Below are 13696 nucleotides of genomic sequence, written 5' to 3'. Positions count from 1 at the left end.
CTACATTTGGGTGAAAACAGAAAAAGCACACAAGCAGGCTGCTCAGGTGAAGGCATAGCACCACAAGAGCAAGAGCTTCCACACTTCTGTTCACAACAGTTAAAGATCTCTTACAGTTTGAAAAGACTTGCTGTGATAGGCAGCATTTTTCACCCTGTCCTTCTCCGTCCCTTGACATCTACAGAAATTGGGATAGGAACCTTGGTCAGTTTTAACTTCTGTCAGTGTTCGATGAGAATCAACTCCCAGAAGTGTTTGATGAGCCATAGCCAAGACAAAGAAGGCAGTTTTAGATCCCTGAGATGCTGCAGGAAACTTTCTGCATGCTGAGGAATACATGTGTATGCCAGCTATCCTCTTCTCAGGTTTTCAGGATTTTTTTACTGGATTCCAAAGGGAAAAAGGAGGTTTTGCAATATTACACTTCAAACTTCAGTATTGCAGAAGGCAAATTTTGTTCAGGGACACAACTTCTACAAGCTGGCAAATGTCCTCACTCTTGCCTATTCAAAGACTGCCATGTCCTTGCTGGTGCTGAGCATACATATAAAAATACCTCTGGCACAGGAATCAAAACAAAGGACAGACAGCTTTAAGTATGTGAATTTGGGTTATATAATTCACAGCAATTAATTGCTTCCCTATGAAAGAATTCTTGTCAGATTTTGCAGTTAACAAACCCCTTTAGCTAAGAGGGGACAAGTTTGCTTTTTGCCATCAAGAACAGTTAAGATGTGCCACTTTATTTGTACTTTATGCCTGAAGAGTGACTTCACAGGTCCTGTATATGAATTCCCCTGCTCTGAAGAAGACACCACATAATTTCATAAGAATATCGTTGCTATATCATTAATTTTAATTCCAACCTGTACTTCAATATGCACATAACTATTTTCAAATACAATGAAAACTTGAATTCAACAGCATCAGAGCTTTCAGTAAATCCTTCACAACTTCAGAAAAATCTCTATAAACATTGTGTAAAGTAGATACAGAATGTACAGAGAACGGTTTTCTATACAAAAGTGCATTTTAGCAATACAATTAGCAGAGAACCTGGGGGGAAAAAACCCTCAATTTAAGCAATACCATATACTCTAATCTATATCCTCATCTCTCCCTCCCACAAAAAGAAAAAAAAAAATCAACCCCCCACCTTCCCCTTACTTTGGTTATTAACTATATTCAAGGCTTCCATATTACATTTTTTTTTTACAATAGAGAATTTATTTGTAATTTGGAAGTGTTTTAAAGTTAGCCAGATGAGAGAGAATGCTAATATGATTCATCAGAGTTAACAGTCAAAATAGACAAACTTTCAATATTACATAGATTTGCTCTTGATAGATTAACAAACTAATCTTTGCAATCCTTAAATGGACAACTGTTGACTTTTCTGTGCCCAAGAATTGCAAGATCAGTAAGCTTAAGAAAATTAAACCAATAAATCTAACAACATCTGCCATGAAAATCTGGCTTATATGAACGAACTTTAAAAGCTCCCAAAACAGTCAGGTTTATTAATATTTATAGACCAATGCATCAACTGATTTCAAAGTTGAAAGAGTGTTAGGAGAAAAGAAATGGCTTCAGGCCATTCAGCATAGATGAACAGCAAATATTACCATTTTTATCCTTCTGTATTGTGTATGATGTAAATGCATGTAAGTAAGTTCAAGCAGGTTGGTTGGTTTGTTTTCTCCCCAGAGAATGATCTTCACAGGTTTCAAACCACAATATGAGAACTAAAATTTGAGCCCAGGAAAGTCTTACAAAGACTTTTCCTGCTCTTCCAAGTAAGCACCCCATACTGAGCACATGGTAACCATCTTTTTATCAGCTTCCCAGATTAAAAAAAATAGGTATTTGAACAAAAGATGACATTAGATACACAGAAATCAGCCAAGTTTCTCAGGCAGCTTTCTTCCTCATATTTAAAATCATATTAGAAAATAATGTTCTCTCTTGTTTACAGTCCTATTGCAATCAGACTTTCAGTGCTCCTTCTAAGCCTTTTAAGCAAAAAAGTTACCATGGAAGCAAACTGTTGTCATTACAAAATGTAAATTGTTTATATCCACATTGCAGTGGGGACAAAGTTCCTACAGACACAGTTTCAGTACCATGAAGCCATGTAACTGTGAGCTTTTTAGCTTTTTCCTGTGTGTCTCTGTGTTACTTTTAAGCTTGACATTTTTCCTCTATTAATAAAAAGCAGGGATTTTATTTATTTTTTTAAGGAAAAGCCACAATAACGATGCATTATTTTAGCCATCTGTTACTCTTCTTTATCAGAACCCAGGAGTTACACCTGTAGCCACAAAGGCCAAAACTTAAATCAGTAAGACCAGATTTCACTGACATTCCAACTGTTTGACTACTACCACAGGTATTTCACACAAATTAATAGATTCAGATTGGAAAAGTCCTTTTAGGATCATCAATTCCAACCCTAAATCTAACACTGCCAAGCCCACCACTAAACCATGTCTAAGTGCCACATTTACATGTCTTTTAAAACCACCATGGATGGGGTCTTCCTGAGTAAACATTGAGCATGCTGCAGGGAAAAACATGAATCTGACAAGAAACCTCCCCCCACCACAAAATGAGTGTGTCACTGGAATGACAGAGGATGAGAAAGAAAAAGGAAAAAAAAACCCAAATGTGTAGAAGTATGTGAGAACTCCTGAATCCCACAGTCACTTCAGGCCTGATTCTCTGAGATCAGTGAAAGACAACATTATATCTCTGAGTACTTGCAAAGAACATTCAAGGTAAGCAAGATGTTATTCTGCATTCTTACCAGAACATTCAGAGTTTTGTATTCTTTGTATTCTTATGAGCATCCTGGATCTATGAGATCACAGAGCTACAAATTATTAGTATGGAATCCCTGGAAATCCACTCTCTTCTATCATTTTAACTGTCACACACATGACTGAAGTACCTGCTGGAGACAACACAGCACAATCAGCTATTCTGGCACCCAGGACCTTTTTGTCCAATGTAACAGATGAGCAACTGGACCCATCTAATCACTTAGAATAATTTATACTTACATGCTCACACTATGATGGAAATACTATCCTCCCTCACTTCATGATCTCTGGAAGCTAGTAGACAGGTGACCAGAATGAACTGTACCTCATCAAAATGATGGGGTCTTCTCTCAACAAAACCCTGAGGCATTTTAAACTCTGAATAACTGCTGAAACAGAATAAAGTGACACACTTTCATGCTCCACCACACTGAGATATTGCACCTTTCTTACAATTCACTTCAGAGTTTCAATTCTCTACAGTACAAAGTGTGCATTTTTCTTCAGAAAAAAAATTCAATCACATTTCAAAGTCACTGCAGAAAATAAAGGTTGTAGTGAACTGTGACAGTGTACACATGGTGAAGTATTTCATGATGAATTCATCCATTACCATGGAAGAGTTTAACAACCACACCCTGAAATTAGCCAAATTGATAGCAATTGAATTTTATCTTCCACACAAGATCTTTAAAAGAAGCTCCAGATTTAAGTCAATCTAAATTCTCAATAAAGTGTATACTGTTAAGAAGTTTTCAGTATTGATTATACAGGAAGGAGGCATCAATCAGCAATGGCACAGTACAAGCAAATACTGACAGGTCACAGATGTGACACTTGTGGTAAGTGGACAGATAACTGGCCATATGGGATAGCTAATATGAGCTTAAAGTGACATTACTTGGTTTTTAGTCAGTCAATGGCCAAGCCTGGGGACCTGCTGTAGAGCAGCATTAAGTTCAAACATATTAGTTTGACTATGGACCTTATTTATTTCTTATCAAAACCCTTTCAGAGGCCATTGTTCAGATAATTTACTGGTCAGTTTATTTTGAAGCTAAAAGGAATGCCACTTCTGAAAGGAAAATATTTCAGCTGTCAGGGCTAGTAAATCTGTGCAGGACATGGAACATTAATGTCAGTAATCCTAAAGCTGATCATGCATTCTGCAGGATTGGGCTATATCCAGCAATTACAGACACCTAAACTGTTAAACTCCTTAATTCAAGAGCAAAATTAAAGTAATGAAGCATCAGCATAATAAAAAATTATTTCCTAAACTCAGAACTCAAAAATACTTTTATACACTTTTAAATTTCACATTAAAATTTAGAACTATCATTTTTATCTCAGCCATGGGGGGAAGCAGTTCTATAAAAGTAGTTCCAAGATAAAGACTAAAATCAGCTTAAAGATTGTCAGAATTAAGAAAAAGGTTGAAATTACTACCACTTCCCTACCTGAAAGCTCCAATTTTACCTAACTGTCTTATCATGAGAAATTTCAAAAGCGGATAGACAACAAAAGGAGAATTCTGATACGTGTCATGGTGTAACGACCCACACAGAAGACAACCTCAGCTAAACATACAATTTGAAAAGTACAGCTGCATTAATTAAGTTCTCCTGTCAATAATATGAATCAAATAGATTTAGATATGCTTCTGGGGAAGAAAACCACTGAAGTTGTGTGCCACTTGTTTGCACTTCTGTTTCCAGTAGTGTTTTTAACTATTTTAAGTAGTGTCCTTGACAACTTAATTGCAGAGTAGTGTATTTTCAATGCATAAATGTATTTTTATTGGAATCTTTTCACAGAAATACTAGGGATGTACTGGTGAACCATTAGTAACAATCCTAAGATACTGAGCAGCAAAATAACCTTCTGAAGACTAAGCCTGCAATTATTTTGAGGGATTTTTTAAAATTTTAGTTGCTTCCTAAGAACTACATTATCAAGCAGTATTTGCATTACAGATACTCTGCATTAGATGTCCTGCTTCTTGTTTTCTGTGTAGTTTGAGTTAAATCACAACTTTTAGAAAAGTTTCAACAGTACTTTGATTTTGTACAAACCAAGAGTAAAGCTGAAGAAAGCCCCATGGAGCAAAAGATTTTTCCTCACGCTAAACAATCTTCCTAATAATGGGAAAGGAAGACAGAAAAAGTCAAGTGTAATACTAACTCAAAGCTGGAAAAAAACTAAAAAAGCTGAAGCATAGTAATGCATGCTTTGTGTCATCCAAAAGCACCCCTAGACTTACGTGCAAGTAAGTTAGTGTGTTAGCCAAGTTCAAATTCCCTTAAAATCACAGCTATTCGCAGCTTTTCAGAAGATGGGTAGGTTTCTGAATTCTTTGTTGCAAAATTAGTCTCAAAAAGCTGAAGTTACTCAATACTTAGACCTTCTTAGCAAAATTACACTTGAGAAAAGATCTGGTTTGTATTGTTAATACTAATCAAAATTTGGTCAAGAAATATATGTAAACAATAAGGATAATACATTTAAGGCTTAGAAAGAACACTGATAAATTCACCCCTGTCACATTAAAACATCCACATCTCCTTCATGGTCCTCCTCAGTCACTTTTAAAGACAGCACTTCTTCATTAAGAAATAATCCACTCAGTCTTTCCTTACGAGCTTGTCTTTGTTCTTTCAGCTGTCTCTTCCGTAAGGCCTTTTGCTGGAGTTTCCGTTGCTTGGAACGTTTCTGTCAAAGTACAGAAGGGACAAAACATAAGATTTTGTTCTGTAAATTAGAAAAAACACCTCTAAAGCTGGCAAATATAAATTAAACTCTAAAATAACATCTGCTCTGAAAAATAACAAATACGAATTCTGAGCGGTGGTGTAAACATTGATCCAAAATCATACCTAATATTCAAATATCAAGACCATTGACCACAACTGAATTCTGAGGCACAACATTAACCTGTGATGTTGCATAGTCAAGTCTTCAATTGGAGGAATCTTTATTGCTGGAGAAGTCTTACAGTCTTACATTAACAAACCCAAGATGCTGAAGAGCAAGAAAGAACTGCTCCTCTCCTTCACACTTGAAATTTAAATTATGGGGACAGAAGGAGTGCCACAGTTCTACTTTAAATGAAACATGCTTCAGAGAGTCCCTTCTCACCAAGGAATCTCATGAGACATGCTCAAAAAATAAAGAAGATTCAAAAAGCCTGATGAAACTTGTAGTTGAGGGAAAAAAACCAAAAACAATCACAGGTGTCTCTACTGTCCAGAAATTACGCCTAGATTAGGGTGATAATTCTTAAACAAATTTTTTTTAAGTTATATGTATAAGCCCTTTTTCAAGCCCACTCAATTTATCCTGAAGAAAAAGAATTAGAATATCTACTACATACAAACACCAGGCTTTCGGTTAGAAGTGATGGGAAGAGCACAAGTTTAAACTCCTTATGGTCATTGGCTTCGAGATAACTCAGTTACTCTGTTCCTTCAGGACAAACATCCCAGGTAAGATCCCATGAGCAAGCTTCAGCAGTTAAGACAGCTTTATTAATACAGATATAGATAACTAGAAAGTTTACTTTAGAATCCCGGATTCTTTCTGCAGCACTTGTGGACAAATTGCTGTCGCTGTGCGCTCGACTCATGTTGGCACTGGAGTTTGACGCGGAGTTGGCAACGCTGGAGCCACTGCTGCTGGCTGAGCTGACCATGCTGGCACTGCTGCTGCTGGCACTGGCCCCACTCACACCACTGGTACTTGCACAGCTGTAGCTGCTCCTTTTCCAGCTCTCTCTTGCAGACCTCTGGCGAGGTCCGTGTTCCTTGATGTAGTTTCTCACCTTTAGAACAGAGGCAGCAAAATTACTATAGTTTGATAAATGCTGCACTGAGATACTCCTGTTCGTGGGATAAACACAATCTGACTATTAATAACTATTAAGTTATTAGGTCAGTTCAGTCAGGCTTTCAAAACATGTTCTTGTGGCTGCATAAATCCCAGGCCATCTCGAGTCACCCAGAGAACTTATCTATGTTAACATTTTGCTATGGAAGGAAGAAAAATATGTAGCAAGGGCTGGGGGGTTCTTGTCTCTTCTGCCTGACAGGTTTGTGACTGTGTAACAATATGTTATTATTTTAACACCAAACAAGAATATCAGTCAAGTTCAACTGAATTAAGCAGTTTACTTAATGTATCAAACCCCTTTATTTTACTAGGTATACTCAAATAAAAGTCTGTGTAAATAAGGAAGCACTTTTCTACTTTAACATGACACTTATAAAATGTTTGAAATACGAAACACACCAAGCCCATAAAAGCAGTGAAAGTTTTCCATTTTCAACTTTCTCTTCATCATTATCAGTGCAACACTGAGGAGTTCAGCTTGTATGGACACAGCATCTCTCCCCAGCAACACATCTCAATAATTCAATGACTGAGAAAACAGTAGAATGTATCTACCCTATCAGCCAGGCACCCTTCTTGGTTAGAATTTGCATCTTGGAACATCTTTAAAATGCATTATTATCTATCCCTTTCTACATGAAATTCATTCTCTTCCCCAGTGAATTCCAATCTTTTGGAGTTTTAAATGCTAGTTTACATTCAGTGAGCAAATGAAGACTCTCAGCTAGCTGATGGTCATGAAGTGGAGTACAGTGCCATAAGCAGCACCAGGTCCACAACATAACTCATTACACACTCACCAGCCCTGGCCTAAAACACAGTGAGAATATACAAAAATATGCTTTTGAACTCTATTTTCTGTCACTGACAGAATAGTGCTCCAGTGTCTCTCTCTATATGTAATGATTATGCATAAAAATTGATCACAAGTTCATAAGATTTTGAAAGATATAATCAGATGCTGAAACCCTGAAGTCACATGTACAAACCTTAACTCACCTGTTTCAGTTTTTCATCTGTGAGACAGTTCAATTCAATAATGAATTCACTATCTGTAGGTGAGATCTGAGCAGTAGGATCAATAATTTTAATAATATCAAGTTGCTCTCGAAGGCCCATCTCTGTACTGACTTTGCGACTCAAATACTCAATATATTCAACCTAGGACCCAAAGAAAGGCAGTTCATTTTGAAGTATTATTGATTCTAAATGAGAGACAGAAAAAAGAAAGAACTGACAGAATAAAACATGCTCAAATATCTTGGCTCTAGCCTTGAGTATCCTTAAAAACTTAGGGTGAAAACTTGAGTAGGCATTAAACTGCCTCCTATAGATCCAAAGGACAAGGTTTAGTTTTAAGAATCAAATAGTACTGCACAGGTCTGCATTTACACCTACAGCAAACAGGATGGCCTTTAAGTTGTGTCTTTTAATTGGAAGTTCTTCTGTACATTGCAGTTCTCACATAGGAAAAAAGTCACCTGTTCATCATTTGTCATTGCACTCCATGGAAGCTCATCAAGATTCCTATGCTTGTTTTTCTTTTTGGGAAGCAGACAGGGAGAGCTTGGAATACTCGGTATAACATCCGAAAGCACATCACTCCCACTTGCAATGTCGCTGCCAGGCAACTTGTAACATGCAAAAGGAAGAACAAAGCTTTAGAATAGAGTAGGCAGATTGTAAATTATTCTAACACTATTAACAATTCAAAGCATACAATCAAATTAGCAAAGCATTGATTATCTTTGTACTTTAACAAACTCTTTTTAATTACTCATAAACCTGCAATACTCCCTTGAATCTTCCCACAAACAACAAGTGCAGCAAACTCAATTCACACTATTCTGTACTTATCAATCCTCTTTAAAAATTTGTGTTTAAGAAAACAGCAGATTGAAGTCACATTTCAACTATTTCCCTTCTCCATCAGTGGAAACTGTCCATTACAATCCACACTTAAATCTAAACCTCCCATTTTGGAGCATGTCTAGTTTAAGGAAGATAATTTTAAAGTAGGTCTATAATTCCTACCAAACTCCATAATTACACAAGAAAATTCAATTAAAATCACTGTCATTTGCCTGGAAGCAACTGAGAACTTCAGCTAGCTCCATTTATACAACTGATACGTGATTTCTGAATGCACTTCCAGTAAAGTGGGACAGCTGGATTACTTGTGCTCAGATTCTGCCAGATAACACCATAAAGAGCTACAGAAAAGTCTTTCCAAAATCCTACAAATCAAATCAAGTAAATCTCTTGAGAGAAGCCTGTTTTAAAAAACAAAGAGTAATAAAAAAGCTGGTTACCAATCAAACATACTGTCAGCTAGCTAAGGCATAGGAATGGCTTAGTTTCAAAACAATTGCCAAGTTTATCAGGCAATTGAAATTTCACAATTCAATAAAGCTCTGGATCTTTGGGATCCAACCTGACCTGTTCCTACAGCCTGCATTATACACACACACTTGTAACTTCAATGATATAACATACACTGAGACCAGCAGATGAACTAAACCAGTAAGAAATTCAAAGCTGATCTCAGTACACATCTCAAGTTCACTTGCATCTTCTGGAACAGGATTTGAGCTTTCTTGAAATCAGTTTTCAGTTCCTATACTGTCCTTACAAGACTCTCTACATGCTCTGACTAAGCTTTATGACAAAATCTTAAAGTATTCCCCAATAAATTCTGAAGCCCTGTGTCACCTATTTCAAAGTTAAGTATACATTCATAGTTGATTTAAGTCTTTAACCTAAAAGTCAATTTAGGTCTATAATACATTAAAAATGCATGTGAAAAACTGCTGAACAGAGAAGACTATCACAAACTAGAAATACCCAATGAGGACTGCATCCAGCACAGACTTGGGAAAAAGATGTGATTCACTTTCCCATTCTGGTGAGACAACATGAGCTCTGATGTCTTACTGGCATAGAAAAAGATAAGATAGAAATAAGCTATGGCAAGAGTGTGTACACTTTACCTAGAAAGTATGAGTAGGACCAGATATCTATAATCAGATTCATTAGGAAGGCAGATCCTCAGTACAAAGGGTTTAAGCTCATGACTACAAGAAACACACGCCGGTCCCTAAAACCAAACGACCATAATACATAAGCAACCTTCTTTGGAGAGCTGACCTTCAGTCTCCCCTCCTGATTAAGGAGGTTGGAATAAAATGAAACAAAATATTTTTTTCTATTGTTCAAGATTCAGATATGTGCTCCTACGTTCAGTAGTTACAAAGAAACAAGTGCTGAGGTCACTTGGTTTGTTCAGAAGAAGAGGAGACTGAGGGGAGACTTCATAGCTGTCTACAGCTTCCTCAAGAGGGGAAGAGGAGTGGGAGGCAGCAATCTCTCCTCTCTGCTGACCAGAGACAGGACACAATGGAACAGCAGGATGCCAGGTCAGGGGAAGTTAAAGTTAGGCATCAGGAAAAGGTTCTTCCCCCAGAGGCTGGTCGGGAAGCGGAACAGGCTCCCCAGGGCAGTGGTCACAGCACCAAGCCTGACAGAGTTCAAGGAGTGTTTGGGCAACACTCTCAGACACAGGGTGTAATTCCTGGGCTTGTCCTGTGCAGGGCCAGGAGCTGGACTTCAGTGATCCTTGTGGGTCCCTTCCAACTCAGGATATTCTTTTCTATCACTTTTCAACTACAGCTAAATCCAGCATGCAATAGTCTACACAAAATCTTGCACTTCCAGTGGAACCAGTTTACCTGCCACTCAAACTCGCTGTCTGACCAATCCCAGTATGTGCTGATAGAAGAGGAGACATCACTGCAGACACTGCCCTCGGGGAACAGATCAAAAGAGGTGAACTCCTGGTCATCCAGCAGAGAGTAACAATCATCCTGATCCCCCACGGACACGGATGAGAACAACTCCTCGCTGCACTCCGAGCTGGCCACGCTCGTCCCACAAGATGTCAAGTTCCACCTGCAAAACAGGACAACAAAATTAGAGAACAGCAAACCTTGGCATCATGTGTCCTAAGAAATTCCTTTAAGCCTTGTTAAACTACCTCCACTTTGCTACTCAGTGATAATATACATTGATTTTATTGAAATAAGTAATTATTATGTAAACTGAAGTATTCTATTTTTAAGCATTTTTAAAAGTACACCAACAACACCAAAGGGAACACAGTGTTACAAATATCAAGGCAAAAATCCAGTTATAAAATTACACCTTTATTTTCATATATTACCAGTTTCTACCCCAGAACTACGACTCCTGTAGCATGGAAATTGACCCTTTTTTGCTGCTGGTTGGGTGTGGTGCTGATTTAAAAATAAAATTTTCCATGTATTGGGATATTTAAACTTCCATATAAACTGGAATAAACAGAACTAAGTAATTAATCAATTTGACTTCAGGACAAATAGAAGTAAAGAAGAAATTTCAGGTTGATAGTCCGCCACAAAATTAAGGCTTAATAAGGAAACACATTATGGATCACAACTCTGAATGTCAAAAACATTGGACATGCTATTGGAATGAGACAGTGCAGGATGGGGAAGTGACCTGTGTGAAAATGATACCATGCCAAATCTAAACTCTTTTTTCGCCCCATTACAAAGCTAGTTGAAGTTGTTGCTAAAGGAAAGCTATTGAGAACTCAAATATCACAGAACAGATTTTTTACTCTAATGAGAGTAAGCCAGAATGTAACAAGCTCATGAAATCAGTCTCCATATCTGGAACTTATTTTACATATTGGAGAAAAGTAGGTCGAGACAAATATGAGTCAGCACAGCACTGCAATATGTCCAAAACAATTTGAAAAGGGCTTCTAAAATGCACCACACAAACCCACACAATCAACTCCTGTTCCATCAGCCTGTCCACTTCAGCCTGGCTAACTAGAAAACACTCTTCTATCCAACTGAGCTATCCTATCACTAGAAAGGCTGGTCCTCAATCTCATTAAGCTGCATACCAGGCTGGCTAAATATGTTTGTGATGGATTCACTCCCACATCTACTTGGCCAGATGTGTATTTATCCAATGTTAAAGACCTTTCCAAAACTTTCCTTGTAGCAGATTCGGGAGCTCTTGCCCTGCCTCCCTTTCTGCATCCCCTATAGATGTGCAATGCCTTGCTGGTACAGACTGTTGTGGCCAGGGCAATCCATTGGTAATGAGCAGAACAAGACTGAGGTGACACAGCACATTACTCAACATGAATACAGTTTCAGAATCCATGAAATAATAATGAAATTAGAGATAGAGTGGACAAAGTTCCCAGACATATCAAAACAAAGGACGAGGTACAGGGGCTCTAGGACCAACAAACCACACAGATACTCCAGGTACAGGCAGTCAGCCTCACCTTCTCATGGCTGGGGGCTGCTGTGCTCCCTGGGGTGAACTGGACTAACAACAAACGGGAACTACATTAAAATTCCTCCTAACTTCAAAAAACAGAAAGCCCCACGTGAACACCACGGATTGAGCTGCACATCTGAAATGGCTTAATCAGTTCAAGACTGGGCATGTCCTTCTCCAGAGAAGTCAAACAACCCCTCGAGATGCCTGGGTAACAAACCTGAGCAACACACTTGGGAAGGCAACACAGAGAAATGTACAAAATAAATTAAATGCAAATTTGGTGACTATCACACATTTATTTACAGATATTCTAAGAATATATCATACTGCTCATGTCTTATGACTTAAGAACTATGTTGTGAAAGTGTATCATGTTCGATCAAGGCTCTTCATGCTGAATCATTTAAGAACGTATAATTAAGAGTTCACCCTTTTGAATGACACTTTTAAAGTGCAGTTCCCATGACGTAATACAAATTCACTCTTCATAATTGTGTCACAGAAATACTAATAACCCATAAAAGAATCTTGCAAGACTGGAACAGGAATGTTGGAGACATGTATGTTGGAGACTGAAATCTCATAGAGTATTCTCAAAGAAAGCTATTGCTATATTCAAGCTTAATACTATGTATTAACAGAATTAGGTTCTTAGGAAAGCAGGACTGTGATTTTGATTTTAGGAACACGACTGGAATTTCTTTGCAGAGCTGTATTTGCACTTCTACAAATTACAGGCAGAATAATTTGCCCTTAATTAGTAGCATGGGGTGGAAATGTTTCTGCAGGAGACAGTGCAGTCACCAAGCCACCTAACTCATTCTGAATCTCTAAAGGTCTGCCTGGTGACCATGCAAGGCCTTTAAGTCTTATAAACACACCATTCTGTAGCTGCCTACAGCCCTCAAAAATCCAAAATGTCGAAAATTAAGAAAGTCGGAACGAGGCTAGGAGCATCCTTATCAAGTGGAAAGTCTCCCTGCCCAGGGCAGGGGAGTTGGAACTAGATGACCTTTAAGGTCCCTTCCAAACGAAACCATTCTGTGATTCTATGAAAAAACACATCTTATAAAACCGACCCAGCTCACACTGTCAACTGTAACGTGATGAGCCGAAGCCAGACTCAGCCAAGGGGAAGGGTAACCGAGCAGGACGTGCGGCGGACACGCGGGGCACCTGCAGCCCGGCCATGCCCGCCCCGGCCCGGGCAGCAGCAGGGGAAGGATGCGCGGCCCTGTCAGGGGCGGCCCCGGCCCCGCCGCGACCCCCGCGCCGCCCGCCCCGGCCCTCAGCATCGCCCGGCCCGGCCGCCCCGAGCCGCTGAGCGGACCTGTTGGAGTGGAAGCGGTGCAGAGGGTCGGTGCGGTGGCAGGAGGAGAGCTGGCAGCCGAAATCGCTGACGTCCAGGCAGCCCTCCTCGCTCAGGCTCAAGCTGCCGCCCCGCGGCGGGTGCTGGTGCGAGAGCAGCGGGCACGGCTCCTCGGGGGTCAGGAACTTCTCGTACGGCTCCTCGGTCATGGCGGCGGGCGCGAGGGCGGCAGGAGCGCCTCAGGCAGCGGCGGGAGCGCCTCGGGCACACGGAGTCGGCGGCGCCGCCATCGGCGGCCGGTCCCGGGACGCGCCGCGCTGTCGCGGCGGCTCCT

The 13696-nt window shown here is 39.5% G+C and overlaps 1 protein-coding gene across 3 annotated transcripts; it reads right to left on the bottom strand.

Moving 5' to 3' along the window:
• Nucleotides 1–833: 833 nt before the first annotated feature.
• On the bottom strand, nucleotides 834–13644 carry FAM199X (family with sequence similarity 199, X-linked). Of its 3 annotated transcripts, XR_008433378.1 has the most exons (8): nucleotides 13384–13644; nucleotides 10439–10658; nucleotides 8192–8341; nucleotides 7710–7871; nucleotides 6382–6642; nucleotides 5462–5534; nucleotides 3063–3211; nucleotides 834–2953 (listed from the first exon to the last, which is right to left on the bottom strand). XR_008433378.1 is itself a non-coding variant. In XM_053955470.1 (7 exons), exons 1-7 carry the CDS (start codon nucleotides 13569–13571, stop codon nucleotides 3117–3119), a joined length of 1149 nt encoding a protein of 382 aa, XP_053811445.1. In that variant the 5' UTR covers nucleotides 13572–13644; the 3' UTR covers nucleotides 834–3116. The 3 variants fall into 3 exon arrangements, 2 of the variants coding, with proteins under 2 accessions (XP_053811445.1, XP_053811444.1); XM_053955470.1 differs by having other exon boundaries at nucleotides 834–3211; XM_053955469.1 differs by lacking the exon at nucleotides 834–2953 and having other exon boundaries at nucleotides 3122–5534.
• Nucleotides 13645–13696: the final 52 nt, after the last annotated feature.

Source organism: Vidua chalybeata, chromosome 14 (assembly GCF_026979565.1).
Source record: "Vidua chalybeata isolate OUT-0048 chromosome 14, bVidCha1 merged haplotype, whole genome shotgun sequence".
Lineage (NCBI taxonomy): Eukaryota > Metazoa > Chordata > Aves > Passeriformes > Viduidae > Vidua > Vidua chalybeata.
The sequence above is the reverse complement of the archived record's forward strand: the minus strand, read 5'-3'. Positions and strand labels throughout refer to the sequence as shown.